General features: G+C 50.0%; 1 protein-coding gene across 5 annotated transcripts in view; it reads right to left on the reverse strand.

Annotated features, from left to right (window-relative positions):
• The window catches only part of LOC144162534 (uncharacterized), a 584,817-nt gene that overhangs the window by 289,035 nt on the left and 268,516 nt on the right, over positions 1-27,266 (reverse strand). For 2 of the 5 annotated variants that reach the window (XM_077693111.1, XM_077693108.1), the window contains exon 1: positions 11,504-12,709. The exons of 1 other annotated variant lie outside the window; for it this stretch is intronic. In XM_077693111.1, coding sequence (XP_077549237.1) covers positions 11,504-11,630 — 127 coding nt within the window. In that variant the 5' untranslated portion in view covers positions 11,631-12,709. Of the gene's footprint in view, positions 1-11,503; positions 12,715-27,266 lie in introns of those variants that run through there. 2 more of the 5 variants (XM_077693109.1, XM_077693112.1) reach the window with 2 other exon arrangements.

Genomic DNA, 27,266 nt, shown 5'->3' on the forward strand with positions numbered 1-27,266 from the left:
TGAGTATCTGAACACCCTGAATTCGCAATCGGTCGCGTAAAATGGAAGCACCGAGAGCGTGCGTCGAGTCGAAGAGCCGGAAAAGCTCGGAAAGTGCATCCGTCAATATTGAATGAGAGGAGAGATGCCGACCGGCTCTGACGACACGACGATGGCTCAAGAACGATGCAACGAGGCGGACTGTGACGAGATAAAAAGCGTCGGAATGCGTCAGCCACAGAACGAACAAGACAAAAAGGACGCCTGTACTGTCTCTTTCTCGGCGGAGCGGTGTACTGCTGTACTTGGGTACAACCCAGAGGGGCCAGGAAGACGAAATGCAAGTTCGGCTGATTAAAGGGACCCTGCAACACTTTTTTTAGCTTTTTTTGAAATATTCAATGCTTGCAGAAAGTGGGCACTCAACACATCCAGTACTTAGATTATGGGGTCGAAAAGTACCTCAGGCAAAAATTACTGCTCTGTGCCGAGCAGAAAAATTTTACACTCGCTCAAAAGATCGAATTGGAACTCCCTCTGCGACGACCTCAAAGGACAGCTCTCAACCAGAAAGGCATGGCAGATCCTTCGTAGCCTCATAGACCCAAATAATATCAAACAACAATCACAACACAGCACAACCCAATTAATCCATCCGCTCAAACACCCCCGAAGAAACCATAAAAACACTGAAGGACTTGTACATCCCCCAAACGCTACCCGTAAATCCCACTTCAACTTGCTACATGGGAGCACCAAATGCAGCCCTCGATTCCACTATAACTATAGAGGAAGTGAAATCGGCCATATCAACCCTACGCCGGCACACAGCCCCGGGCCACGATAAAGTAACAAATACGATACTTAGACATCTCAATGACGATGTCATCACGCAGCTTACCGATTTCTATAACCAACACTGGACGTCAGGCACCCTTCCAGCAGCCTGGAAACAATCGGACATCACGCTAATACCTAAGCCGGGTAAACCATCCTCTATACACAACCTCCGCCCCATATCTTTGACCTCCTGGATCGGAAAATTGCTAGAGCACGTCATCTACAACCGTATTTCCCACTATCTAGAATCTAACAACCTATATCCTCCCAATATGTTAGGCTTCCGCCTCGCCCTCTCCACACAGGATGCCCTTTTACAATTCCACCACGACTTAAAGGAGCCATGAAGAGAAAACAAAAGTTTGTTTTATTCGAAAGATTAGGTGTTTCATAGTACCCCAAGCGCTTTCCCGGATGCAAATGATGCTTTATTCACTGAGAAATAAGGCAATTTAAGCCAAAATTTTAAATCTCCCGCTAAAATTGCACATTTGGTGACGTGAGCAATGGTGTCACACGGGCCGGTCCATGAAACAGATACTTAGTATGTCGACTCCATATAGCACCCACACGCGGGAGTCGACCGAGACGGCGGCCATTTTAAAAATGCTAGTAAAACCTAGTGCACCCGCAGCCCTAGTCATGGAATCGCCTGATCCGGAGAACAAAACTCTCGCCGAGGAGCTCGGGCTTGCATTTAACAACCTCACACCACTTGAACGCTCAACGCTTCTAAGTGCACGAGCGGCAAGAGTTGTGGGATACGCGGTGGACGGGAAAGCGACCATTCCGCGATAGCCACAACAGACGAACGCCCTGCCCTGCCGTCGGCACCGCTGCCTCGTCAGCGCCGTCGCCACGGACGAATACAGACTGGTACGTATGTGCCGTATTTTCAACTTCAGTAGCAGTATCGCTTATGCCAGTTGGCCGGTGTCGTGTATGGAAAGCCGTTCGCGCGAGCTCTCTGCTTCGACCAGAAAGATACGAGCGTCAATGCGCGGTGTTTACGGCATTTTTCCTCCAAGGTCAGAGCGCCTCGAACCCGAAAATTCGTCTGCGCGACGGCGAGATGTCGAGCTCGGCCAGGCGGTTGTTTCGTACGCATTGGCGCACACGCTTGCGTGTTCGTTCGGAACTTCAACCGTTTACTCCACCGTTCTTTGTCATAAAAAGAATGTGCAGTATGTTTCACGGGCATTTAGCTCGCTATGCAAACTGTAAGCCCTGCCTAACATGCGTTTGCTTTTGCCGGCCTCCGCCAATCGCAGAGCTTAGCCCATGTGACGGCATAGGTTCTGTTGCGGGAAATGAGCTGGTGGGTCGCATGACCATTCCCGTTTTTCCTAATTATGTAGCTTATTTGAGCGAAGTTTGCGTTATAAGTGGTGTCGTTATGGTTCTAACGAGGCAATCTTTCGAATGAACCAAACTTGTGTTTTCTCTTCATGGCTCCTTTAATAAAACATCCACCTGCCAAAGATAACTCTGCGGTACTCTCACTTGACCTGCAAAAGGCTTTTGACCATTTATCACATGAGGCAATCCTCGCAGCCATCAGCAACCTCGGACTGGGAACCCGATTTTATATCTACATCCACAACTTCCTTTGCCAACGCACAGCCACTGTCAAACTCGGCCCCATACAATCCATGCCTTTCCAAATGCCTAATCGCGGGTTTCCCCAAGGGGCAGTTCTCTCACCACTACTTTTTAATATTACTCTCATTCCACTCGCTCACCAACTCCTCAACATACCCGCACTTCGCAGCACCTTTTACGCAGATGATATCACCCTATGGGTGACACGTGGCAGTGATAACCAGATAGAAGACACCTAACAAGCTGGGCTTGACCACGTCCACACACACATCACCCCTCTTGGCCTAACATGCTCGCCCACCAAATCTGCCCTACTTATCATGACACCTCCCAAAACCCGCCCTTCCCCCCAACCGCCAATACGACTATTTGCGAATGAAAACCCCATCCCCCACACTCACGAGCTAAGAAACTTGGGGCTTACTATCACACACAACAGATCTACACTCCCCACACTCAAGTACATTAAGAAATACGCAGCCCAAACTATCCACCTCATTAGACGGGTCGCCAACCGCCATCATGGCTTAACAAAACTGGACCGACTACGTTTATTACACAGCTTTATGATCAGCCGCATACTCTACCACCTCCCCTACATGCATATCACAAACACTCAAACAAACGCCCTGGATGCCATGCTCCGCAAAGCATATCGCGCGACCTTGCTCCTTCCTCCCGGGTCTCCTACCAATCGCCTTATGTCACTAGGCATCCATAACACCATCCCTGAAATCCTTGAGGCCCACCGGGCAGCCCAACTCGCCAGACTCTCACCATACCCACGGGCCATTACATACTCCAAATCACAGGTCATACACCCCTCACAACATCCACTACCCCCCAACCTATTCCACGCAGCATCCGAGCTCTCATCCGCATCAAACCGCTTCCCCGTCACATGCACCCCATATTCCATGCCAACCGCCCAGCAGCTCGTGCAAGTCATCATGCAAAACTCCACTCCCCTGACAAACACACCCTGTTCGTAGATGCAGCCAAATACCCACATAAACCGGCCTATGCCCTAGCGGTTACCGGACCTGACATCAATGTCCCGACACACACTGCCACCCTCTCCACCTCATGTGCAACTACGGCGGAGGAAGCGGCCATTGCCCTTGCGCTCTCCCAGAGCCTCACCCCAATCACCGTCCTATCAGACTCGCAGCAGGCCATCTGGCACTTCTCCAAAGGCTTTATATCCCCCGTAGCCCTCAAAATTCTTCTCCAAAGCCCCCCGACCGACCCCGTGCAACTGGTGTGGACCCCGGCCCACACCGGCATAGGTGCTAACGAGGCAGCGAATGCACACGCTCGAGCTCTTACTTCCTGGGCCACTGTTTCTCGTACACGGGCCTCCCGAGACCGAGACCTCTGAGTCTCTCCTCAGTTTCAGGGAAATTACCCTTCATTACCGCCTCCTCCGCCGTACTCCGCCGCCCCCCCATCCACACCTATCCCCCGAGGCTGCCCACATGGGGCGGATACTCGAAACGCACACGTTCCCTCATCGTACTCAACTAATACATACTCATCCACATCAATTCCACACACCCCACTGCCCCAAGTGCGGTGAGCTGGATACTCCGTATCACTCTCTTTGCGAATGTCCGGCTGACCCATATTCCCGGCTCCCCTCCTCATCCCACTGGGAGCAGGCCCTGGGCAGCTCCGAGGAGTCCAGCCAAGTGCTGGTCACCTGCCGAGCTCTGGCGGTCGCGGCGTACCTCTGGTCCTCCGCCACCCCCCCCCCCCCCCCCCCCTCGCTCACCCGGTTCTCTTTTTTTAAATAAAGTTTTGTTCATCCCTCTCGATTCACGCGCGTCTCCGCCGTATGGTAGCGCTGGCATCGAGGCATCCGACTGGGAGGAGTGGAACGCAGTAAATTTAAATTGAGTAGCGCGTTATCTTGGAAGGAACGTGACGGGAGAGGAACAGCATGAGATGTGAGCGGGAAAGAGAAGGGATATGGATTTGCTTGCCAGGGGCGCCAGTCGACTATCGTCTTACGTCGACATTTGCAACGAAAAAAGCAGATACGCGGCCAATTTTTTACATTTATTTTTACTGCATATGTTTTCTTTGGCAAGGTGAGCTCTGCCAAAGCACACAAAGCACAGGCGTACCTAGGGTGGTGTAGGGGGAGAGGTATGAGAAGGAAACGAACGAGGCTATTAACTCTGTCTATCATCAATAAATGAATACCGATAGTAGATTTATGTCGCAAGCAACACGCACAAACCATCAACAGTGTGCGGCTTCGATGTGTGCTTTCACCAGGGTTATCACCTATTTTGGAGTTTCAGGGAAGAAAGAAACGAACAAAACAGTTGTAAAGTCAAGTCGAGTAGAGCGCCATCTCGACGTTTTTAACTTTGGATTCGCATGCCTCCCTTTTTTTGGCTTTAATTTTTTTCTTGTTTCGCTATTCTTCACTTTTAGCTCCGTTCACGTTTTCTATTTTTCTTCTTTGCACTTCCCCACAACCCCAAAATACAGTCCTACCTACGCCACTGTCACAAACATATGAGGCGTTTTTTTTTTCTTCAAAATGAGCCAGATCCAGAAACCGAAACGGAGTCGCATAAAACTGCACTGACCAGAAAAACTCGGCAACTTTCCCCTAAAAATTTAGTGGCAAGAATATAGTTCAGATAACGCCCTGAAAACGTGTACGGAGATCGTAGTTCGTATCGAAAATGTGCCATATCCTGAGGTTTCACGGATCGAAATGAGCCAAATCCGTTTACCCAATGGGGGTTGGCTTTTGGCTTGACTGTGCAGACTCTTTCGTGGGGGCTTTCGGAAGTTCTTTTTTTTTTATTCTCGGAGCTGGCTTATTATGAATTCAGACGGCTATCAGGAGATCGTCGAAATATCTGACCCCAGATGTCAATGACAAAGTGAACGGAAGAAATAGTGAACTAAATGAAATTGAGAGATGTGAAGCAATATGATTGCCTTTCGTCTCAGCCACCCCTGCGGAATAACTCTAGTTATAATTCTTTTATTGCTCCCATATTTACGAAATCTCTCCCCCCTCCCACTGACAGCACGAACCAATTCATTAAGTGAAGAAGAAGACACGAGCTGCCTTCTTGTGAAGCGTTTTGGAAATTCATGGCAACGAAATGAAGAGCTTGCTTACTTCGCGAGTGTCTTAAGGGCGGGACCAAGAAAATTATCCCAGGGAAAAATTCGAAAAGAACTCCTAATGGTGCCAAGATGACTCACCCGCTCTCCTGGTGTTCTTGAAGCCCTGTTCTTGAAGCTATAGGGTTCTTGAAGCCCTGTTGCATATTCAAAGTGCTTTTTTCCAGCAAAATTCAACCGCACCTTGATTGATAGTCAAGTTAAATAAAATTTCCCTAAGAATGCCGCATCAATTGAGTACTTCAATTGAATATTTCAATATGAGCCAAATTCAAACTTATCACCCCGATATTGCTCAAATTTACGGCGTAATTTTCAATTACTTGTGGCCATAAACTTCTCCTAGCTGACATGTAAAATATATCAAATAATAGCTTTGACGGCGTTGCATTTAGGGTTCGTAACAAACTTTCGCTTGTTTCTCAAATTCGCGTTAGGTGGATCTGGCTCATTTGGAAAAAAAAACAACGCCTCATATTACAATGATGTTTTTTGGTATTCTAGCGGAACAAGTGCAAAACCAACAGGAACAACAGCGATATACGAATGAGATTAATGAGGACAAAGGCGCTGAAAAAACTCTAATGAAGGCTGCAATACTTGGTCATTACGTTGGTTAATTCTACTAGGCCACTGTGTGCGGGGAAAAGTGTTTAAATCAGTTTTTTTCGTGACGGAAAAGATGTTATTGTCAGTTGACGCTTTTGACGGGTTGTATATACAGATGGAAATGAAATTTGACCAGAATTATAGACTTTTAATTGTCCTTCAGAGAAATTTTATTCTTTAACTTTGTCTTTAGCCTCCGTGTGCTAACGAGTGCTATTGTGGGGGCTAATCGTGTGAAACGCTCGCTTTTTTAAGTGCGGAGCACTTTATGGGCTCGCGCCTTGTCGTCTTAGCTCGCTAACGGTCGATGCGACTGCCGGAACCAGGCGGTGCAGCGAGATAACGGACCCAAATAGAGCCTTCTGTAGTGGCGCCAGGAAGTAACGGTGAGGCTTCGAAAACCACGCGGTTTAAATAGTCATCACCGTTCGAACCTCGTGAACCGCTGGCACTCGTCATACACCTCCCCGTTGTTTGGCGCAAAGAAAACTGCAGGTACATTTCAGGCGAAATCTATGCATTTAACCGGCAGCTTCCGCGTTCATTCACTTACGAACGCTTGTTTGGTTGGTTTTTACGACAGTAAGCGAAAAAAGCGGCCGCGCAAGAAAAACGGGGCGCGTTCGAAATGCCGCAGAAAACCTCCAGCCACGCGAGAAAAAAAAAAAAAAAAAAATACGCGTTCGAAATGATGCAAAACAGCTCCAGCATACGAAATTAAAGCAAGCAAAAGAAGAAAGGAAATCCCGTTGGCGCAGTTTCAGGCAGGGAGAGCGCGAGCACTGAAAAAGCGGGAAATTTGAAATGCACCAGTGAGGGGATAACGGCGCTGCATTCCATTACGGCGAATCCATGCTCTGCACTTCCGACAGCTTTCACATTGAGTGGAACGGTTTTAATTTTTTACAGCTCTCTCGAATCCCGTGATGGCCATTCATCGTAACAATCACATTCCACACATTGTCCATGCCTCCTTTGATGGCGACCGTCGCTCCACCAAAACGCACTGCAGGAAAGCCAACGGGTTTCACAAAACGACGGCAATGATAGTAAGCGAAGGCGCATTAAGAGTGTCAAGAAGAAAACGCTTCCCGTGGTCGGAAGCGAACCTGGGTCCCTGTGATAGCCCCAGCTTGTCTTTCCTGCTCCGCGGCTGCGCGTGACTGACGTCGTTCCGAAGGCGAATGAGAGATAACGCGCTTCGAAGCATTCAGCTGCAGAAGTGTTTCCGAAGATGCCCTGTCGCTGCCTCTTCGGCAGTGTTGTTTACAAATGACGTCGTCAAAGTTGGCTGCAAGGCCGCAGAACCAGCAGTCTGGCAACACTGATCAGCACCAAAATGGCCGCCCTTGCTCACTTGCGTGCCTCAGTGACGGTACTCTGTATCATATATCTGGTGACGCAAGGTCGCAGCAGTCTGTATTTAAAGCGATCTTTCTTGGTCTCACTGATAGACGGGCGAGATCCACGGATTGAATGACACAACGACGCAAAGTAAAGTAGTTAGTGATCAAATTCCGCAACCCCAAGGACAGCGAACGAATCCTTTATGAGGCAGCTGAGCGTTCGACCCATCCTTGTCGTAAGATGCAGGGACGTTTACTTTGGCGCAAAGCAACAGCGGAGGTACGGTGTTAGTAAGTATAGTGGAAGCGAAGGCGGTATTCATTTCAGCAGCGCCCATGTATCATTCGGCGAGAACAACCTAAACCCCGACTGCAAATTTCATCTTCTTGAACAATAAACCATGTGCGGTAGAAAGGGAACACGGACACAAACAGAAACGCAAGCGGACACAGACAGCATTGTGTCCGTGTTTTCTACGTAGCAGTGTACTATATATAAATACGTGGGTGCATTTTTTATGCGAATTCGCACGCATACGCTTGTATATAATGCTTCTTAATGCAGCCTTGTTCACCATTTCTATAAACTTTCAACCGTTTGTATTGATTTTTTTTTCTGCTGCTCTTTTTATTGTCAAAGGAAAAAAAAGAACGGGAAGAAAGCTCGTCAAGCTTCTTCTCAGCACCTTTTTGTTTCCGTGCCAGCATTTAATTCTTTTGAACAAGTTAGAAATGCCAGATAAAAGAACTTTGAACTTTAAACCACGCTTGGTTTCTCGTCCGAGCTGAAATTGCAGTCAGTATGAACCCGTTCGCTTAATGCCACAGAATTCCAGCAAGCCCATTCGCTGTAGAAATGCACGCGCTGAGGCTGCTTCCAAGCCGAGCGCGCTCTTTTCTTTCGGCGATCTTGGAAAGGCTTCACAGGGCCAGTTCCGGCGCCGTCATCACGCGCGCCATTTCGTCTAGACGCGAGCCGTTAGCGTCCCTGCAGGTCGACCAACTCCGAATGGTCCCGAGGGAACAAGATGGCGGGGGTCAAAGCCCCGAAATGGACGGCATGCAGTGCTGCTGCTGTCAGCGAGATCCAGTCAGCGAGGCCCTGGTAGTAGCGCTAATCCCCCCGTGCGGCACAATCGGTTAAGCCGTTAGGTCGCTGACCTCCGCAGGGCGCTGCTCAGCGCCGACGTCGCAATGTTACCATGTCCGCGTTTTTAGCTTACCTCGTCAACAGAACTTAAGCTTTATCGACCCTGAACCCCTTCCCCTATTTCCCCCAACAGGCGTGCCATCCCTTCTATAATAAATTTATTCATTCATTCATCCCTCGTCCCCTCGTATGCCTTTATTCACCGCTCAGTGCACTGAACTGCTTACGGGGTTGCGTTACTTGGCTATCTCTTTCTTACTTCCTCTGTCACATCAACCAATGTCGACGTTGCTTGTACGATAACAGAGGGTTGTTGGTGCCGTTAGGGACGTCCCCTAGTCGACTGGAATTCTCGTGCAGCAGCTAAGCAGGCGTCCTGAATCTACATGCTAGAACAGTGGTTCTCAAATGGGGCTCGGCGAGGGCATTTCAGCGGTACGCAAACCTTTCCCCCCAACCCTCTCTATCGACCCCCACTTCATTCATTTTCCCTTTTTGCCAAGCCTTTCTGCCAATGCAAAAATCCCGGGCCATCTCCACTAACGTGAAACCTGGGGAGGGGCGAAGCATGCAGTGTATAAGTGTTTTCTTGGCTCCTTAGCGTTTTGGCCAATGGAGATGAAACCGTTGGAGGGTAGAGGTGTCGTGCCTTTGAAGCACGAAGCTTTCTAGGGCGAGGCGTAAACGAATGTATTGGTGTTATTTTAGTACACGTTACGCAGCATTCCACCGCGACGCGTAAATGAGTGTCCCGGCGTTTCATTACGACGACTACATGAGACGATGGTTACGACGACGACATGAGACGCCGACAGCCCGGGCCCCTAATGTGCTTCGCCCCTAAAATATGGCTTCGCTGCATGACATGTACGCCTATTTTTTGTCTCCGCGTAGCATGCCTGTGAACGTCGGCGTTTTTGCACGACTCCTCAGCTATGCAAAGAAGCCAAACACTAAAATCAGCATGTAAGTTGGGGTCACTGTTAGCTGCAAGAGCCAACTATGACATGCATAAAAGTCGGCCTCAAAAGGCGGACTGTGAATATGTGTGGTTGGCTGTAGCTGCTTATGCAAATTGCTTGACATTATTGCACGAATCAACATAGTTCATTATTGGGTCCCCAATCACTTTCGCAAGCCCAAAATGGGTCTCCGGCACATTCACGGTCAAGAACCACTCTACTAGAACATGAATCACTATACATCTACTACTGTAGTAGCATGCTAGCATACTAGTAGTGTACAGGTGCTATACTAGGTAGGAGCCTTGCCTGTGGACTACGAAACACTCCTCCTGGAAAATTGCTCTTAAATGAACCCGATTCTGGCAGCAACGCGACTTGTTTTTAAGTGCGGAGCACTTTAGGCGCTCGCCTTGTTGTCGTAGCTCGCTCGCTGTACCCATGTAGAGCAACAGGGCGTTCCGTGTTTACGCTGTCATTTGTGGCGTACCCCAGAGACTTCGAAAGCCAAGCAGTTTATATAATAATAAGCGTTCAAAACTCGTGACCACTGGCGCTTGTCCTACATCTATCGCCCCGTTGTTTAGCGCAAAGAAAACTGTAGGTACGTTGGAGGCAAAATATACGTAATTAACCGGAAGCGCCTGCGTTTGTTTAGTTAGGAACGCTCGTTGGGTTGGTTTTTACGATAGGAAGCGAAAAAAGAGGCCGCACAAGAAAAAATGGCGTGTTCAAAATGACGCGAAAGGCTTCACGCGCGAGAAGAAAATGGCGTGTTCGAAATGACGCAGAAAGGCTCCAGCCGCGCAAGAAAAAAAATGGCGTGTTCGAAATGACGCAAAACAGCTCCAGCATACGAAATTAAAGCAAGCCCAGAAACAACAGAACTCCCGCTGGCGCAGTTTCAGACATGGGGCGCGCGAGCACTGCGGAGGCGGGAAATTTGAATTGCATGGGGTGGTAGCAGTGAGCGGATAACGGCGGTACAGCCCATTGGGGTGAATCACTGCTCTGCACTTCCGACAGCTTTCACATTGAGTGGAATGACTTTAATTTTTTTCTGCAGCGTTCAAAAGACGCCACATCCGTCTTCGCCGTTTATCAACGCTAACACGGCGAGATTGCACGGTTGTTCCCCAACTTGCTCCTCTGTTATTTTTGAAGGAACAAAGCCGATCGAGCAGAAATATCGATACACAATTCTAAACGCTGACAGGAACCAGCGCCTTCCGAAGGCACCTTGTTGGTTGAAACCGGAAACACATAAAATGACTGTAAACGTGAGCTCATTCAGAGCGGATACCTTCGCGGCACGTCCGGCTTGCTGTCTTCAACCACCACAAAACCCCACTCCCGCCCCCATGGCTATAGGCCTTGTTCCAATAAAGGTATTCCTCCTCCTCCACATCTATTCCCTTTCGCCAGACAGCGTATTTCGGAAGACAGCCAATACTGGTGCGTGCAATGCTTGCACATCATACAAGCTATTCGGGCAGTATACTCCTGTGCAGGTAATCCTCTCGTACTATAGTTTTATAGGGGAAATATTTTCGCCTCTGGAGTGCAATTTAATAAAATACGACAAATATAAGAAAATCGGAGCTTTATTTTATTATTACTAGTATAGGCACCCAGATGAAAACAAGTGGAAAAAATTTGGTACCTTTAACAGAGCTTGGGAAACCATTAAAAATAGTATACCTGTTTTCTCTATCTTCCAATTAACAACGACGGGCCTATAGACTGAAGAGCACTCAGTGAAGTCGCAGGATGCACCCAGACCCGCAAACCAATGGTTCACGCGAGCAGAGAAATTCGCTTTCGACATAATGCGTCGCAGCAGCAGCGCCGCTACTCACCGATCCTGACGAAGCTTCGTATCTGCTCGTCGTACTCCGACAAGAGCGACGGCGACTCCCGGCTGCTCTCCCGGGACAAGCGACGGGAGTCGCGCTTAAGGTATCTCATCAGCGTGGCCGCAGACATGGTGTCCCAGCCTCCCCTCTACTTCCAGCGGGAGCAAAAAGCGTCGCACGGTAGCGGGAGAGGCACGTCAGATAGCGAGAACAATTTTGAGTATGGAGTTTCACCGATTCGTTCACTTCACGGTTACACTCGCACTGGCGCCATCGGTGCCCTATACCGGGAGGACTTCAGACTGCTGCGCAACTGCCTGCCAGACAGGGTGTCGCCGACGTCGCAGCAGCCGCCATCATGGAGGTCGCACGCCGTGCGTTCCGACCGTAGTCTTGTGGGCCCCCAGACGCCGAAGGTTAGAAAGACCCGATACGCTGTTTGCACTTGGAGGGGGCCCTCGCGACGTTCGAGCAGACGTCTGTCTGTTGCTCGGCGTTCGCAGACGACACCGTCCAGAATTCCGAGACCTCGTGCACGTGCAGGTCTTGCAGACGGCTCTGTTCACAGTTTGAGAGAGGTATGCCGTTGTCTAGCGTGGGCGGACGGTGACACCGGTCGCCCCTTCTGCAGACGTTCCGGAAGAGAGTCCACGGGACAACACAGCACGCTGTATGAACGAACGTCCACGATCACAGGCCGAAGTGAACACTAGCGACGTCGTTGCGTCGCGAAACCCGTTTATGAAAGCCTCTCAGCTTTCGAACTTACGAATAAACCAGCGCTCCATGCGGGGACATGGTATCCGCGGGGTAAGGAAGCGCCCACGTCGTCGTGAGCGCCACGTAACACGTAATCCTTGGGCCAAACACCGACGTATGGCGACTTCTTCGGATCCACCATGCAGGGAAGTCGCATCAACATCGTTGCGAAACTTGGCGTCGGCTACTCTGACGTAACGGGTGCCGTGTGCACCGCTCCGCCAGATAGCTGTTCGCGGGCAACCACCTATCCCCGTCAAAAGCAGGTGACAGGAGAAGCGAACGTTCCCATCAGACGCGGAGATCGAGCACGACCAGGCGGAGATCGCCGTCTACAGGCCACCTGATGACACCGACCTTCGCATGTCGGGAAATAAACAACTTCTTCGCCCGCCGCCCTCGAAAGATCTGGCACCGGAACACGCTTCCCCTCACGAGCGCGGGACTCACTCGCAATCAACGGGGAACACTAAACTGAGAACCGCCCCAGCCCGGAGCCGACATTCCCCTGCCGTTTCTCCTCTCCCGGACACGGAGAGGAGGGATTGAGACCTGCCTTTGACCGACATTCGCGAGGTGGCGGGCGAAAAGGAGGCAAAGCGGAAGGCGCCACGTTTTTGGCAGCCATGGTCTCCCGCAGGGGGTCCCGCGCCGGGTCGCCTCTGCCCGTGGCTGGAGTAAAGCCGACCATGGGTGGTGGCCCGCCCGCTTACCTCCGCCGCTTTATTTGTTTTCTTTCATCACCGGCGGCGGCGTCCGATGGCACCTCTTCGTTTTTCCCGCCTTCGGGGCCTTATTTGTTTTGTTTAGCCGCTGAAAAACCCCGCGTCCTCCGTTTCTTCGCGGGCCTGTTGCGTCTGGCGAGAATCTCCAGGACTAACACGCGCCTGGATTTGGAAGCGAAAACCGTTATAAACTATGTCCGGGGTCGTCGGCGGCTCTAGCTTGCTCTAAAGCGGGCCGATGTGGCCCGAGGCCGAATAAATAACCTCGGTCGAGCTTGAGGCAATAAGACGAATGTTCGCTAATGACGACGATGATGTTCATTCATCTGTTCATCATGGTATAAACGAAGGATTATGTAAGGAAACATGGGGGCGAGACCCCATTTCCGCGACGGCGAACGCCATAAACAACTCGTAAAGGCGTAAAAGAAAATAACCGGACACGTGGCTGCCGAAGGGGGATCGCGGCAGCAGGGGTTCGAAAATAAACGAAACGGGAAAGTGTCGGCGAAAGCGCGACCCAGATTCTTCAGGCAGGCTCTGGAAGGCTGCTTCGCGAAAAACAGCGAACACGAGGATAGAACGTTCGAAGCCACGCCGCAATACGCTCTCGAACGGACGGGTTTGAAGGATTATACTTACAACCGTTCAGGACCGATGTTTAACGGGCGGGAAATTTGACGGAGTGCGTATGGCGAGGTTGCGTGGTTAGATGTATTTTGCGGGACGACGTACACCGAGTTGAAGATCAGTTTTGAAATATGCCGCCTAAAAGCGCGGATAACAGAAGGAAGAAAACAGAAACAGCCTGAAAGGGATATTCAAATAATATTAAAAGATCGACAAGTGAGAGAGAGAGAGAGAGAGAGAGAGAGAGAGAGAGAGAGAGAGAGAGAGAGAGAGAGAGAAAATGACAGACTCAGGCGTTGCGATTTGCAGCGGCACCAAAATGATCTCGCGAATGATTTAGGGTTACTAATTGACACTTTCACAAGTGTTGCGTTGGCTGCAATGTGCAGGCAGTGACGTTCGATAGTCTGTTGGTAGAATTACCCATTTATTTCACGGCAACAAAAACTCACCCTCTTCCAAACACCCTTCCGGACGCCCTCCTGGATATTATTGAAATATCCTCCTGGAAATTCTAGCGGACTCGCTTCAAATCAGTGGCGTGGCCAGAAATGTTTTTTCGGGAGGTGTTATACGCCCCCAGTAAAAAAAACACAGAGATCCGTAGCGATTTTTGGAGTTAATAAACCGACACCCTCCTTATTTTTATTTTACATTATTGTATATGGACTCAGTGTGTAAATAGCATAGGCGAAGAAATTGTGCGAAAAAAAGGCGGGGAAGGGATGCGGCGCTCAGAAAATTTCGGCGGGTGTTCTGACACCGAACCACCCCCCTGGCTACGCCGCAGCTTCAAATGTACCCTTCTGGATATCCTTCAAATACCCTTCCAAGTACTCCAATACTAAGTACCCTGAACCACAAGAATGAACCATATGGAGTAACACACGAGTAAACGCCGGCATCCCGTTACAGCTCCTCTGGTTTACCATCTTTACGGAGTGCATGGACACATTTTTAACTTTTTACCTATATCCCCCAATGGTGCTCTCGCGACCTTTGGTGTCAACAGAAAACTCCCACGAACAAATAAAAGAAGTTACTGGCACTACCAGGAATGCAACTCGCAGCAAATAGTGGAACGGAAGGAGAGCCCGTTGTCTTACCAATTGCGCTACGAGCCCATGCGGAGACGGGGGAGACAGACGGTGCACTCACCAAGCACATTTGTGGGTTTATCTCCTGCCTTCTCGCTGTATGCCGCATGATAGCATAACGTGAGCGGCCGTGTGCGCGCCTTGCGGGTGCATTAGGAGTTATAAAAATTAAGGAAGCTAACACAAACGCATGGCATCTCACTTCTCTTCCGTCTCTGCCGCTGATCACGCCGCTTCCGTCGGCGGCAGCAGGGACGGAAAAGTGAGATCGCCTATCACCTGGTTTGAGCTTTTTTTTTTTTTAATTTTTATAAAAATGGAGTTTCCACTTACGTGATTGACAATACAAATCAACCAACAATTGTTCATGAATCAGGCATTGATTTATTCTGAGCAAAAGATATCCGTTGAAGTAAAAAAGGGTGTGGTTAAGTGCATTTCACTTGACTCTGGTTTCACTCTTTGTAGAGCCACGTGTGTGAATTCAAGTGACGTCGCATGGGTAATCGTTGCGTGTGTCGTTTACAGCTTCGCTTTCCAACCACATTCACAGGGTGGATTGGCCTGCTTTTTTTTAAACAGCGAAGCCGTTTAACGCAACATTGAATCCGGCGTTTCCCAAAACTCCGCATAGCAGTATAACGAAGAGGGATCACCGACACTGGCAGGGTTCAAGCTTGGGTCTGTTAGATCAACGGATTTAGAGTCAGTCGTCTTATCCACTCGGCTACGACCGTGAGTTAGCACCCGAGAGTCAAACTCACTCTGCTTTGACTGCGGGGAAAGGAGTCACGCGGCTTGCTCGATACAGAACACGTGATAGGGTACACGTAGCACCTGCGGGCGCCTAGTTGAAGTGTGCGCGTTCCGTTCGTTCGTTCTGCTGCCTCTTCGCCGCTGTAACAACAAAGCTGGAGTAACGGTCGTTGCGGCAGCGAAGAAGGAGCAAATCGGCTGCAATCGTGGACTTAAACCGTCGTGATGGTAGTGAAGGTTGCGTACAGCTTCGCTACCTTCAAGTCTTATGCGTCAGTGTGAGCTTCCTTCACAGTTTTATAGTGAAATAAAGCTTTATTCTCTCTGTTCTCTCTCTCTCTCTCTCTCTCTCTCTCTCTCTTTCTCTCTCGTTCACTCTCTCTCTCTTTGCAGTGGCGGGCATTTTCTCAACCGGACAGCAACAGCGATTGAGACGGCTTGTCGCAGAAAGGGCCCTGAAGGCGTTCGCCTTAATAGCTTGGATTCACTGGCGAGGCACGCACGCTGTCAACCATGTGAGTGCGCCGTTCCTGGTTACGTCAGGCTCCGCGGGATGGCGGTACTTGTCCTTGCTGAGCTAATGATTTGTGTTGGACGTTCGAAACTCTACCCCAGCGAAAGCAAAGTAATGCCTCGACTCCAATGTGAGCGCGATTCATAACATCTCTGTTGACGGCACCGTTGAGAATCGGGATGACACAGAGCAGACGACGCACGCCAGTGTTTTTTTAGGTGCGAATGCACTTCTTAAGCGAGCCTGAATCGTCCGCCGCCGTCGTCCGCATAGCAACAGCTGCGGGTGCGCGCGCTCCTCGTCTTCCTCCTCGTCTTCCCTAGCAACGGGGGGAGATGGGTGCGCGCTACTCTCCTCCTCCTCTCTCCGCTCAGTGACTGCGGGTGTTGGGCGCCTCCTCTCCACTTCGGGCGGGAGAGCTCTCGCTCGCGTAGCGGGCGCTCCGCATTCCGACTCGTGAGGGCGCTCGTGTAGCCCTCGCCGTAACGGCGGGCGCTACTCTCCTCCTCCTCTCTCCGCTCAGTGACTGCGGGTGTTGGGCGCCTCCTCTCCACTTCGGGCGGGAGAGCTCTCGCTCGCGTAGCGGGCGCTCCGCATTCCGACTCGTGAGGGCGCTCGTGTAGCCCTCGCCGTAACGGCGGGCGCTACTCTCCTCCTCCTCTCTCCGCTCAGTGACTGCGGGTGTTGGGCGCCTCCTCTCCACTCCAAGATCAGGATATCCACCGTAATCGCGCAATCAACAACCGTGCATGCGCACTTACACACTCTCCCCCTCGGGGAAGTGTGAGGTAATTTTTTTTTCTTCGGTGTGTGGGAGCAGTGGCACAAGCCGCGCCATGTCCGTGGCCTTTGAAGTGTTGCCAAGCGAATAAATTGATAGGTAAACTTTTCAATGAATACCGCCTATAAGGCTATCGTTAAAGCGGGGGGGGGGGGGGAGCCTGGCGCTTCATGAGTGAAAAAGGCAGCCACAATGTTGGGCATAAAATAACTTGCCACGGCCATTCTAAGGTTCGCTGAAATGGTAAGGAACCACGTCTCGCTTCGCGGGAATCGTGTGCGTCGGAATTCACTAAGCAGGCAATACCGCGAAGAACAAAAAGCATTGCGATTGCGTAGTTTTGTAGTTAGGCAAGCCGTAGTTATATGTGCTCAGGAATTGTGCACCTATGTGGGTGCGTTTTGTATTTCGGATGAAAAAATTTTTTTCAACGCGCATTTTTATTTTCTATAGCAAAAACCAAGAAGTCATGCACTTTTAGTTGAAGGAACATTGCAGATACCAGCACGCATTGGTGCTTTTCCTCAGACATGCCTAAAGCTTTCTTTTTTCTTTTTTTCTGGACAGTTTTGGCAATTATGAAGTGTGCTTTCGAGATTTAGTGGTTTGAGAAATGTTTTGCCCCTGTATGATATTTTCGTGCAAGGTTTCTGTTAAATTTTGGCCGGTTGACTGAACCTAGGGACAGACAGACAGACAGACAGTCAGACAGACAGACAGACAGACAGACAGACAGACAGACAGACAGACAGACAGACAGACAGACAGACAGACAGACAGACAGACAGACAGACAGACAGACAGACATAAAGCTAAAGGGCTATAATATAAAATAAAAGCCCAACCCGTACCACATACGTATCACGGGTGACGCCAATTAAAAATAAACAAACTGGACCGAAGTCAACTAGAGTTTTGAAGAGAAGGAAAACCCACCGAAGTGGAAAATAAAAGACAGACAGACAGACAGACAGACAGACAGACAGACAGACAGACAGACAGACAGACAGACAGACAGACAGACAGACAGGCAGGCAGGCAGACAGACAGACAGACAGACAGACAGACAGACAGACAGGCAGACAGACAGACAGACAGACAGGCAGGCAGGCAGGCAGACAGACAGACAGACAGACAGACAGGCAGGCAGGCAGACCAAAATGTTCGGCTTCAAGTGGCCCAAGAAAGACTATCGTCTTCAAAAACCTCAATCCCGTCTTTGAATAACTGCAGCGAAACGAATCGGGCGGTACCGTCGGCGTTCGTAGAGGTACGCTATGCCACCAGCACGGCCTGATTCGACGTAGTATCAAAGCCACTCTGAAGGGCCCCATTACGACGGACGAAGGGAATCAAGTGCGTCCGTGAACGCCGCTGCAGCAGAAAACGAAAGAGACACTTGCCTTAATGGAGAGGCCTAGAGAACGGCACTCTCCTTCAGCTCCGGACGCCTCGGTAAACTGAGAGCCAATGCCGTCGGCGTCATTCCAAGGAGACAATGATAGAAACGGAATGACGGCGGCCGTACACAAAGAGGCGCGTTCGACTTCATTCCGCGGGATCCCAATGTGTTCGTTCCCGCGGGGAGCTATTGTCAGAGCGTCGTACTTTTGACATGTTCTCGCAAACAGCTCGGAGAATTCGGCGTTTGTCTTCTTCGGATAATTGCGTGCAGCAGTGTGCTGTGTTGGTTGGCTACGGAGAACTTGTATACACATTGTACGGTTCTCGCAAAACGCCAATGAAGCACTTTTCCGAGCGGTCCACGATTACACGCGACGTTTGTCGATCAGCGCGAAAGCTGAGACCGTGCCCCGGGCAAAGCTTTCGTGCCTCAGATAGTAAACGATTTTTAATTCCACAGAGAGCAACATGCAAGTTGTATTTCTTCGGACTGTAGCAGCGTCTGAAGGACGCAATCACTGGAAGCGAGGAGTTGAGATGTTTGGTTCTGCCATTGTATGGGGTGGTGTCGAATGATCGCCATAGAAAAGCAGGAGGGAATAACGATAACATAACGTAGCCAAAAGAACCAAGCGTACACGTCATCCGAGAAAAAGTCGGCGTGAGAGAAATATTTATCTCCTCCTGAGCATTGATAACGCAACTTTTAGGACCTTTGACACAGCCTGCAGGAATTTTGACACAGCTATTGTACCTTCTTTCCTTACCGGCAAGTAGGGACAATTACACCTAATTTTTTAAATCCCTGGCAAAGTCGTCTTGCGCATTTACTATTGCAGATAAAGAACTGCTTCGTGTTTAATACGAAGCTCAAGTGGCAATTCCACGATGCTATGCAGGCAAGACTTCCAAGATAGCTCCCTCGTAGGCTATCATAGCCTACGACTGAACTCGGCTTGCACCAACAGTTACCTCTTTCGCCTCGGACTGGCGATCAACCCGTACTGCGATAACTGTTCTTCTGTAGAAACCATTGAACATATTTTATTAGAATGTGTGGCCTACTTGGCACCGGCCATTAGGCAATTAGGCAATTCCTTCGGCTAATCGAAATTAGTATGAAGAATTAGCGCGGGGAATCTAAGAGGCAATGTAAATTTACGATGACCAGATTTTAAGTCAAGCCCGTTTGGTCAATTTTTGTCCCCGGTTCCCAACACTGATATTGCTGAAATAAAAAGATTGATTGATTGATTGATTGATTGATTGATTGATTGATTGATTGATTGATTGATTGATTGATTGATTGATTGATTGATTGATTGATTGATTGATTGATTGATTGATTGATTGATACTCGACAGTTATGTTTCCACCCTTATCCTCCCCATCACGATGTTCAAAACGTGATGGAATCCTGTGAGCTTATAGAAATCGTAATTACAAGTAAACGGAGCCAAATCATAGAATCCCTGTGTTCAATTTGCTGATACGCGCTCACTGGGCTGATGACGAAACTACATACTCGAAGGGAGAGCGCTTTTAGCGTGCACGCATGAAATACAGAACGGATTCAACGTACCGAACGAGTGAAGCGCGATCCCCTGCACGTTAAATGCTCTCTCCCTACAATGCCACCCTCTAAAGTCCCACATGTCCACAGTGCAATGTGATCTGTACCCACTACCACATGGTGTGGGTCTGCTTAAAGAAACCCGAAGTTCGCCCAGCATCCGGCCCTTCCAATGGGAGATGGGAGCAGTGGGAGATAACTGGACAGTTTCATCAGCGGAACTCCGCTTCGGCTGGAACGTGCGGAAAAGGCAGCAAGCTCCAACGGGATCCTGAAATGGGAATCCCACCACGCGCCTCTTTTTGTAGCGTGAGCTACACTGGCCGAGGTTGAGCAGTTTCGCGTGGCTCCTGGAGAGCCGTGCTGCGCATGCGCGAGGAGCAGTGCCGTCACACGGCGCACAGCTGGCGAGCCGGAGCCGCCATCACCGCGAATCGCGACTAGATTGGATTGGATTAAATTAACTGGGTTGGATTGGATTGGAAATCGTTTTAGCAGCAGTAAGCATGATAATCAACTAATCCTAGACAACCACGAAACCTAAGAATAACCATCTGAACATTAGCTCACGCTACGTATATCCTGGCATAGCCGAGCTAAGCCACTGCTAATTTAGAATAAAGTTTACTTTCTCTTTCTCTCTCGTCGAGTATGTACCGGTGCCAACTAGCCCAACATCAAGCCTGACTGGGCGAAAATAAGCCGACTGACGGAAGCCGGTTGCCGATATACCGTACCGAATTTTACTTTCGCGTGCAAACGGCGGCCGAACGAAATGAGTTTCCAAAGTTCACCCGGAGTTGTGAGTCCCTCGACGGTTTCGAGAACGTAAAAGCGACCGTAATGAGCGGCGCGATATAAGAGAGCGCTTCGAGGAGAGGTCAGCCTCCTGGGCTCCTCAGGCGCACTGGCTGTGGTGCCGCCGGGCAAGATCAATGTTGACGTAGGCAGGAAACACGGGCTCAGAACGGAAGCGCGCGAAGTTTGAAAAGGAGTTGTTTGTCTACGCGCATCCTGCGAAAGCCGGACGAGCGGCGTTCGAGCGGGCCAATGTGCGGGGACCAAGTTACGGCATCCTTTCGGTAAGCGGAGATTAAAGTGGGGAAGATATTGTTCCAACGCGCCGGAGCGGAAATTGGAATTTCTCGTATGAGACGCGAAAGAGGTTCGTCTCAAGTTTACAACGCTACAGTAAGGGCGTCGATATTGGGGGCTGGCATCCGCAGTTAGGTGTCCACGTATTCTGACCTTTGATTTGTGTCGTTCACTTCTTGGGGCCGTTCTCTTAGTAGCGCTTTGTTTATATAAAAAAACAACAACCAAAACTGTGAACGAACGACGGCGGTTAACTTGAGTTAAGATCAATGAGTCAATGAATCATTCAACTGATTGATCTTCGAAGTTGAATAGTGCAGCCAAGAAGCCGTTTCTCTCAGCCCGTCTGCCATACAGAGATCAACAAATGAATGAATCGTTAAACTTTGCATGTGCAGCTTTCCCGCTCATGACAGTCCTTTGAACAGTGATTACTCTGTCGTTATTTAGCGAACCACCAACCTTTTTTGCACAGCTAATATTGGGGGTGAAAACTTTATTTGTGCACAGTTTCAAGCCTTGCACGTTGCGGGACTAAGTTCCAGAGTCATGGAAACTATCCCATACAAATGCAGGGGGAATAAGATTTGACAGCGAATTACACACAAAAAAAAAAATTCAGAATCCCGGAAAGTTCTTTCAGAGGTTCCATCTACATGTCGACTTCTTGCTTTATACCAAATATCACTTTCCCGTGGTGGGCTTGCTAGGTTCCTGAGAGGTAGGAAGTTTGAGCGAGAAAGCTGCGTATGAAAAGGCTCCAGCCGCGCAAGAAAAAAATTGCGTATTCGAAATGACGCAAAAGAGCTCCAGCATACGAAATTAAAGCAAGCGCAAAAAGAACAAGCGCGGTATTCTCGTGTTTTGTCCCTTTTGTGTCCTTTTCAAAAGTGTCCCTTTTGAGCGATCCCTGATTGGCTAAAAGCAAACAACCGGATGTGACGTAACGCAAGCGTGGCGGACCTACTGCGTTTGACCGCGGCTTGGACTCAAGAATATCCCCAGTGCACTTCCTTTGCCCTTTTCACCCGAACCACCTAAGAAGAAGAAGCTTCTTCGAACAGGCGATTTGAATTTCAAACAGACGGTTTTTGGAAGCAGTCTGTTGGAAATAGTAGCGCGGAGGAAGAAGTGGCTCCAGCAACATACCTCTCGAATCATCATCATTGTGCATAGTGTTCCATCCTGTCCCATTAAAGCGGCGGCTCCCGTTGGTGTCCCGGCTCGGTCCTTTCCGCGACATGGTGCCGAAACGACAGGAAAAGCGTATTTCACAGACGTGAGACACCCTAACGAGCGCAGGCCCCATCGACCTTCGAGAAGAAGTTTCCGCCGGTGCATTTGTGTCCTCGTATGGAGCCGCGCCAAGGGAACTCATGTGCAGCTTTCCCGCTCATGGCAGTCCTTTCAACAGTGATTACTCTGCAATTTTTTATCGAAATGAAAACTTCTTTTGCACAGCTAATATTTGGGGTGAATGCTTGCTTTGTGCCCAGTTTCAAGTCGCTCACGTTGCGCGACTAGGTTCCTGAGCCATGGAAACTATCCCATAGAAATGCATGGGGAGTAAGATTTGACAGCGAATTACACAAAAAATATTCCGAAACCTGGAAAGTTATTCTAGTGTTTTCATCTTCACGTTGACTTCTGGCTTTATGCCAAATATCACTTTCCTAAAGTGGTTTTGCTAGGTTTCTGAAAGGTTGGAATTTTGAGCGAGAAAGCTGGGTATGCAACGGTGGAAGGTCCGAGCGGGCTACCAACCAACGACAATGTGAGCCGTGGTGCGAGCTTCAAGCACATGAACAAAAGGCAATCATGATCAAGGCATCACATTCCTGCCTTGTAACGACGCGTGCTTGATCGTAGCCACCACAAGGAACGCCTAGCGGCTTTTCCTGTACTTGCTCCCAACGATCTTTAGGACTTACCAACGCCGAGGAAAACGATGGAGAATCTTCTTTATCAGCGACTAAAGGTAGGTGAAGAAGTATCGGCGATTATAAAACGAGTTCAGCTGCATCTTTCATATGGACCACCCTCGCTAGTGCAGCTCTCTAGCTGGAACCAGTCTTTGATAAAGAAAGAGCAAGCTCTCAAGGAAATGGACGGCAAAAGCGAAGACCTCGTTGCCATTGACGAGATTTCCGAGGAAATGGACAGGGCCAAAACATGGGCAAACCCCATCGTAACGGCAAAATGGAAGTTAGGAGGAGTCTTTAAGGATTTGCGAGCGTCTCTAAAACGCACGATTCGCGAACGAATGAGACGCAACCTGAACCATGGAGGCCTACCTTCGTTTCCAGATTACGGCTCAAAGAGTGAGAGCACGTCTGTCGGCGGGTCACCGGCATTTCTGACGGGCGTAACGGACGAAGCATGCAACGACAATCCCAGCTTAAGCTTGATAGGCGAACCGGAGCAGGACCTTAAACGAGAATCGGACCCCGGTAATTTTTTTACAAATAACGCTTTATTGCCTTCAGCACTGCCAGAAACTTGGAAGTGCCACAACCCGAAAAGTGAATTACCCGAATTCGACACAGGAAACGACCGCGCCACCCAAAATAGGCTACCCCCACTGTATCTCCTGTCGTCGCGAACAGAAAGGCTTCAACGAATGCTAACGTTACTGCTTGTAGGGGGCGTGCGAAAACTACTACCAAAGATAAATACAGGACGCAACGAAAGCGCAAACAGGAAGAAAAAGGGATAAGCGCCAAACACTGAGAAGAAAGGCAGAAGAGGGGCATCCTCTGGATTTTCCGGCAAACAAGCTCGTCGCCGATGCCCTCAACCCGGAAGCATCCCAGCGAGCAGCTCACCCGGCCGCCGGCGCGCAAACAGAACTGCTCCTGGCGTGTCGGCGGCCCCCCTCCGCGCCCATTCAGGAAACTTTCAGTGGCGTGTCGCGAGTGTGTGTGGCTGCAAGCATGTGTCCCAACCCCACCCTGTGCCACCATCCCGCCCCGGATACGTGTCTGTGAGCCCTAGCCTGCTACTGCACCTCCATCCCGCCTAACCTCAACCTGTGTCCCCATCCCGCAACGCCCATGAACCAGCGGTGCGTGTGTGTGTGTGACTGCGTGCCTCAGCCAGCAACCCCACCCTGCCTCGGTCATGAACTGAATGGCAAAAAAACTTCCCCAAAACCGAGCACCTGTGCACCCAGTCACCTGTGCAAACGACAAAACTCTTTGCACCTCGGCCCACGGGTCCACCCACCTCTATAACCAACTAACGTAACCAGTATAACCAATGTGTACTCCCATTTATTCCCTCGTAACCTTTACCATATAATCCTCCTGATTCTATCTAGCAGGCTCATGTACTCCCAGTTATCCTTTTACCTGCGTCATTATCTCACTGTCTATCCCCATGTATCCGCGCTTGTCTAGTTCTTGTTGCCATCTGGTTTTTTTTTCCTTTGTAATGTTTACTTGTTCAACTCTCATCTACTTTGCTTAGCTCAACCCTTATATATCTTGTTCAGCTGTTTAACATTTATCCACTACCTTTTATCAACTTAAACTGTTTCCTTATTGTTGTTATTAGAATTTAGCTACTACTTAGCATCTAGTGTACTCCTTTTTTTTTCTCGTTTCCTTTTTTTCTCATTATCTTTTTTTTTATTTTTTTTTATCCAACACCGCACCGTTCGTTCCTAATCCGGTCCTGTTTTGCGGCTCAGCTGCTTAACCTCTTTTGTTATTAATTTTCTTTTGATGTACTGTTTTTTTCTTTTTTTTTCATTATTTAATTTGTTATTATTATTATTACTTTTTTCCCTCCCACCTCTCCCCCCGACAGCCCCAACCTTGTGATCCACTCCTGCATAACCCGCTGACCAATGTATAATGCATACCTAGCACAACCGCCAACCAGCGTGTAACCCCTTCTCCAGTAGCTACAGTTCAGACCTAGCGACTGTCGCGGCGGCGGCGGCGGCACAGGCGTAGTTACCCCCTCGGCTACCATCTGGTCTTGCGCTCGCGTCACTCGAGGCCCTCACAAACCGTCTGCTCACCTTCACAGTGACCTAATCTCGTGATTCACTTACCGGGGTTCTGATCTCTTCCTGGCGCACCCCTGGGTTCGTGGTGATGTTCCCTGGGCGGGTTGCTGTGTGCCGCGCGTTTCCCCTGTCTGCAGGGACGGGTGCGTGCTACAAAAAAGAGTCGCGTGCCGAATTATTATTCTCCCTCTCTTCCTCCATCCCTCCTTCTCTACTCTTTTTACTGTCCCCCCTCTCGCTTCCGTTCGGCCGGTTGAGGTGTCGGCGAAACGCCAGCCAGTTACCGGCCTCTATCTCCCCTTCCCCCACCCCCAACAACCACTTCCTCCTTCCTCCTCTCACAACGGCAGCGGGGAAGGTGCCCAGACGAAGAACGGGGAAACTTTCCAAATAAAAATATGCAGGCCAGATCCTACACCGCCTGAAGGCGTCACAACGACTTCAGGCGTACTCTTTGCGCGATGAGCTTCCTATGCACTGTTGCGCTGACTGAGCGAGCTACCTCGCGTGGCTCTCCTCTACACTCCGTCGTTTGGGCAGACGATACCAGCACCGGTGGCGGAGAAAGTGCGCTCGCCGCTGCCCCGGACTGACACAGGACTGCCCCAATTCGGCTTTGTGTTAACCCCGAACATTGAAACGATAACGCTGTGCTTGATATTATAGTTTGCCTCCTTTCTTTGAGGCCGGGAGGATGTTGGAAATAGTAGCGCGGAGGAAGAAGTGGCCCCAGCAGCATACCTCGCGAATCATCATCATTGCACATAGTGTTCCATACTGTCCCATTAAAGCGGCGGCTCCCGTTCGTGTCCCGGCTCGGTCCTTTCCGAGACAGTCATGAATGCGCCGATTATCGCCTTCTTGTTGGCTCGCCGGCGGAACAAGTGGTCGAGAGGCAATGTAGACGCGTTAGATATGCCCCGAGAAGCATTCCGCCAGCATTTCCGCCTCTCAAAGAGGACCGTGCGGTGGCTGTGCGACGAGCTCCGGGAGGAGGAGGAGGAGGAGGAGGAGGAGGAAAAACTTATTAATGTACAAGAAGAGGCGGTTAAGCCTCTCTAGCGTGGGTGGTATTCCTCAGTCCGGGATGCCATTGGTCGAGGCCGCCGCCCGTGCCCGCTGGACGAAAGCCCGCTGAGACGCAAGGTCAGAGAGCCAGACAGGGCCGCCTCCCAGCCCTCCATTGTTAGCTTCACTTTGGCTATTATCCCTGGATTATATTGGCCCACTGACCGCAGAAGCTACACGAACCCGAGAAGAACGGGTTGATGTGTTTGAGCATTGCGGGGTTGTAGAACGAGCCCGTCTGCAGCCGGCGAAGATGACGCTCCTCGGTTTTATCCAGGCCCTTGGCGGGCACCGGGAACACCTGCCTACCTAGGCGCAGGTATGTTGTGACCTCGGAGAATGTGGTTGGCGGGTAAGGTACGAGTGTACGGTTAGAGCCTGGGAAGTCAGAGGAACTCTGGGGGAGAGACGCCCGGGCGGCTGTGTGCGCAGCCTCGTTTTCCTCCACTCCCTGGTGGCCAGGTACCCATACAAGTTGTTTTATGGTGTCGGATATTTCTGTGAGCATTTGTGAGAATTTTTCTAGCTAGGAGTGCTACCCGACCCCTGATGAAATTTCGGCAAGCTTGTTGTGTGTCAGACATTAAGCGCGTTGCGTCAGAGTGAGTGGCGGCCGGGGCTATAGCCGTCTCTTCAGCAAACTCAATTTTACTCGTTTTCACCGATAGTCCACCCGCCTGTGTTCCCTCGTGCAGGACCGCAACCGCACATATGCCCTCCGGTGTGGGTTCCGCTGCGTCTACATAATACACGCCTTTACGGGTGCCATATTGTTTTGTTATGGCTGTTGCCTGGGCTTGCCTTCTTCCTAAGTTTCGTCACGGTGCATATTACGGGGCAGAGGTTTAACAATTAGTTTCCGGCGCCAAGTGGGAGGGATGTCCGCTCTGTCTTCAGGGGTAGGGGTAGAGCGATGCGGAGATCCTCAAGGACCTGCCTGTCAGTAGTTGTCTTTGACAGTCGCATGATTTGTCTCATGTACTGAGCCTCTATGAGCTCAGTGATCGTATTGTGCATCCTGAGCTTTGTTAAACGTTCGGTGGACGTTTTAGAAGGGAGTCTCAGGGCTGTCTTAACAACTGTCCTGATCATAATGTCAAGTTTCTTAAGATCGCATGGTCCTAGCTTGAGATAGGGCACTGCATATACTAGGCGGAGCGTCTCGCATTCCTGGAGACCCCCCCCGTTTGCCTGATACTCGACCGATCATGCGGCTGATTTGTTCACACGCGGATTTAAGTTTGTTAAGGGCAACGGGGTTATTGCCTTTGTTATTAATTTGCAGGACCAGCACGCGGATGGTCTCCACTTCGGATATCTGAGTGCCTGCCCAAAGTAATGTGAATTTT

Source organism: Haemaphysalis longicornis, unplaced genomic scaffold, assembly GCF_048455015.1.
Source record: "Haemaphysalis longicornis isolate Haplotype H1 unplaced genomic scaffold, Haemaphysalis longicornis Haplotype H1 scaffold_12, whole genome shotgun sequence".
Taxonomy (NCBI): Eukaryota; Metazoa; Arthropoda; class Arachnida; order Ixodida; family Ixodidae; genus Haemaphysalis; species Haemaphysalis longicornis.